Source organism: Meleagris gallopavo, chromosome 5, assembly GCF_000146605.3.
Source record: "Meleagris gallopavo isolate NT-WF06-2002-E0010 breed Aviagen turkey brand Nicholas breeding stock chromosome 5, Turkey_5.1, whole genome shotgun sequence".
NCBI classification, from domain to species: Eukaryota; Metazoa; Chordata; class Aves; order Galliformes; family Phasianidae; genus Meleagris; species Meleagris gallopavo.
The window spans coordinates 45292043-45295710 of NC_015015.2; the positions used below are offsets into that span (position 1 = coordinate 45292043).

At 39.4% G+C, this 3668-nt stretch overlaps 1 protein-coding gene across 1 annotated transcript in view; it reads left to right on the plus strand.

Annotated features, from left to right (window-relative positions):
- Nucleotides 1-3492: 3492 nt before the first annotated feature.
- LOC100545481 (adenylate kinase 7) overlaps nucleotides 3493-3668 on the plus strand; it is a 22229-nt gene continuing 22053 nt past the window's right edge. The window contains 1 exon segment of the mRNA XM_019616137.1: nucleotides 3493-3543. Coding sequence (XP_019471682.1) covers nucleotides 3493-3543 — 51 coding nt within the window.

The window sequence follows — 3668 nt, forward strand, 5'->3', positions numbered from 1 at the left end:
GTTCATCTTGATGCTTCCTGATTACATGAGGGTCTATTAGTGCTGGAGGATGGGAACTGTATTTGCCACTTAAGCAGTTATTGATTGAGAGAGGGAAACACAAACCTTGCAGGCCAGGGCAGCTGGAAAAAGGGTGAGAACTTAGCTTGATATAACACATTAATGTTGTCAACAAAGTGGGCTTTGAAGGTTATTATACGTGATCACTATGTCCTCCACTGCAGGGTCTGCCTTGGTGTGGGATGACAAGGAGAAGCACATTTTCTGCAGATGGAACAGCAGTCCATCGTGTATGGAAGAGGTGTCTTCATCCATCCACAGTCACCCTACAAATTTTAATAGGGGGATAAATTTACTGTAGGAATAATCTGACCCAGCAACAATGAACTGCAAAACTCTTACTCCTGTGGAGTGTAGCAGCACGGATATAGTTCTTTGGAGGCAAAGAGGGCTGTTGCGGCAACTTTTATGTGCCATGCTGGTCTGGGTGGACTAGCATCCTGTTCTCTCATTGCTGTGGATGTGTTCAATTGTATTTCACTGAGTTATGAGAGATTTCCCTGGTTCCTGCATAGCACTATGCAAACAAGGGGAGGCTATGAGTTTCGGATGATGGAGGACAGAATGCTTTGTTAGGGACCTAAAAGCCAGCCCTACCTTCTTCAAATTAAAAGTCATTTTACTCTCACTCTTGTTCTTCCTGCCAAAGCCTCTACATTAACATTTCTGTGCATATCCTTTGGTAAACACAAGCAATAATAGTGTACCTGTGCTCTGTTGGTGAGCACTTGGTCTTTAAAAAGCCTGTCAGTGGGAGAGTTTGCTATGTTAGGGTCTGTGTGTCAGATAGCTTACAGAATTGGTCTACTGTGAAAATTTTGAGGATTCTTAAAAAAAATGCTGGGGAAGAAATTAAACTATCAGTCTGTCTCAATGGGTAAAAAAAAGAGTACGTGTATGTAAATATACTATGCTACCTATTTGACAACATCAGATTAATTCAGATAAAAATGAAGCTTATTCCTTGACACAGTTCTATTTCTGTTTTTTTTTCACAATGTGGCATACAGATGCCTGCCCACAAATGTGTTTTCATCAGATCAGGAGGACATTCTGAAGCATATCTACTTGACTTGAGTGATATGAATGTCATTAACCACTTGCTAGCACTACAAATCCATAGAGAGGGAGAGGAGAAGGGGAGTCTATTAAATCTCCTAATCTTTTGTTTTAAAATTTCTAGTCTACTAATGGGGGGAAGGGAAGGGAAAAAGCAAGGTAAGGGGGAAGGCAGATTTGGATACTTCTTGGTGTACTTTCTGCTTTCTCTTTGGCAAGACCTTCATCTGATGTGAGTAAACATCATTTCATTGATTTTACTGACTTATAATGAGATAAGGATAGAGCGCTGTAATCGATTAATGCCCTGTGAAGCACAGTTTACATCCTCTTTTCTGTTCTGTATGCTTACAGAATGTGTGTTTGATTCCTAAACACCACTAAATGTAACAATACTTCTCTCTCTTGCCCTGCTTCTGGGTCAGGTTCTGATCTCACTCTGATATAAAGTTAAGGAGTTTATTAACTTCCATGGAATGAAGCTCTCTTCACACTGATGTAGCAAACACTAAAACTTCTGTCTCCTTTTCTTCACTTACACAAGTGAAGAAATATAATCCATACAGGAATCTGTTGTGTTTTAATAACTAATGGAAAAAAAGTTTCAGTAACGATTTATTTTTGAATGTGTGTATTGGGTAGATGCAATATCATTTCAACTATCCTGAGCTATTGTGCATCCTTTTCAAAAATTCTGTATGAGCTCAGAAGGATTTGGAAAGTCTTTATTACCCTTAACAATCACCCATATTGCAATTAAAGCTCATAATGTAGGTCTCTTATTCCCCCAAGAAAACAATAAGATTTGCTGTGTAACTTGAGAAGCATTTATAATACTGCAACCCATGTTGTAAGCTGATTATAAATAAAGTTCAGCACAATTGCTTCCGTCAGAAAATCAGAATTCACAGTCAGATAAAGAGTACAACCCTGATGTGTAGTTGCTTCTAACTGCTACCGTACATAAATCAGATTCTGCTTAGCAACTGCTGCATATCATGTTTATTAAACACCTTCTGCTTATTACAGCAGAGGGTACTAAAAATTCTTCATGAAAATTTCTCAAATATATTTTCACATCTTGGATATTTTTAAAGGTCTCTTTTCAGTGAACAGAATCCTTCTGCGGAAATGGTACTTGGGGGCTCTCAACATGTGCTTCCTGTTCAAGCAAGTCACATGGAAACTGTTCTCAGTTTACAAACCAAACAAATTGTTTTGTGTTGTTGCTTTGGTCCTCAAGCTCAACTCAGCATAAGGAGAATTAAGTTTCCCACTTTAGATAGCACTGAGTATTTTATTTGAAGCAGTGCTATTTATGAGTCCTGGGAAGTATTCGAAAGACAACTATTTCATAAGTACATATGCTACAGAAGCGTGCTGGAGCAAGCAATAGTTCATCAGTGAGAACAATCTTTCACTGATCAATTATTATTTGGCATAAGCCATGATAATCAAATAATTTCTCAGGGCTAGTTCACCATTTCATAAGTGAAGCACGTCATCACATGTAGGGTTTCACATTTACATGCTACAGTGAGCCTCTTAAAATAGTCTCAGATGCTTCCAAGGTCTAATAGACTAAAAGTAGTCAGCTGAATACCCTGCCAATCATTAGTATCACAGCATGAGGAACATATTCTAAAATGTCAGGCTCCATTTCGTTGAGCATCTCACAAGAATAAAATAGCAATAGAAATAATCATCTTTGAAATAACTTTCAGTCTGTTTCTTGCAGCTTGTTCTCTGTTCCCATACCAAGCTTTTCTTGTCTGCTGCATGTTTCCCACTTCTTGATCTTTATATCTGTATTCCAGAGATAGTACAAACGTCACATCTCAGTCCCTAGGTTACTCTCTGCATCTTCTGTTAAGCCAGCCACCAAGTGCTGCTGACCTGGTTACCAAGCAAGCTAAGGTGGGAGAGAGCAAGGGTTAGCAAATCCCTCTCAGAGGGAGTCAGAACCATGAAGGCCACGTACTCCCATAGACTTTGGGGATTACAGGGTGCAGCTGTTCCTGGACTTCGATACTTTTTTTTTTTTTTTTAACTATAGATTCATGGAATGATCTAGGTTGGAAAAGACGTCAAGATTATCAAATCAAATGACTGAATTCACTTACCAAGTTCTATCATACATTCCTCAGTACCATGTTTAATAGTCTCTTGAATACTGTGAGGGGTTAGTATCTCACGTGCTGCACTGTGCTGCTGCTGATACCCCAATTTTTTTTTTTTATTCTAGCACATGTGCTGTACAGATATACCCAAAATGCACTTTTCCATCATGGATGATACAGCCACTGAAATTTATCACATCTCAAGTGAATTTCTGTGAAACGCTGTACTAAATCAACTAGCACCATAGAGACGATGGCTCTGCAGAACGGAGTGGTCAGCTCTTCCCCAGTACAGCCAAAGCAGGTAGCAGTGCTGTGTGTCACCGCTCCTTCCAAGGCCACAGCTGGCAACAGTTTAGGCTCCAGATCATGTTGCAATGTACCTTTGTCACAGATCAGTTATATAGCCAGAACCTGAGAGAAACTCAA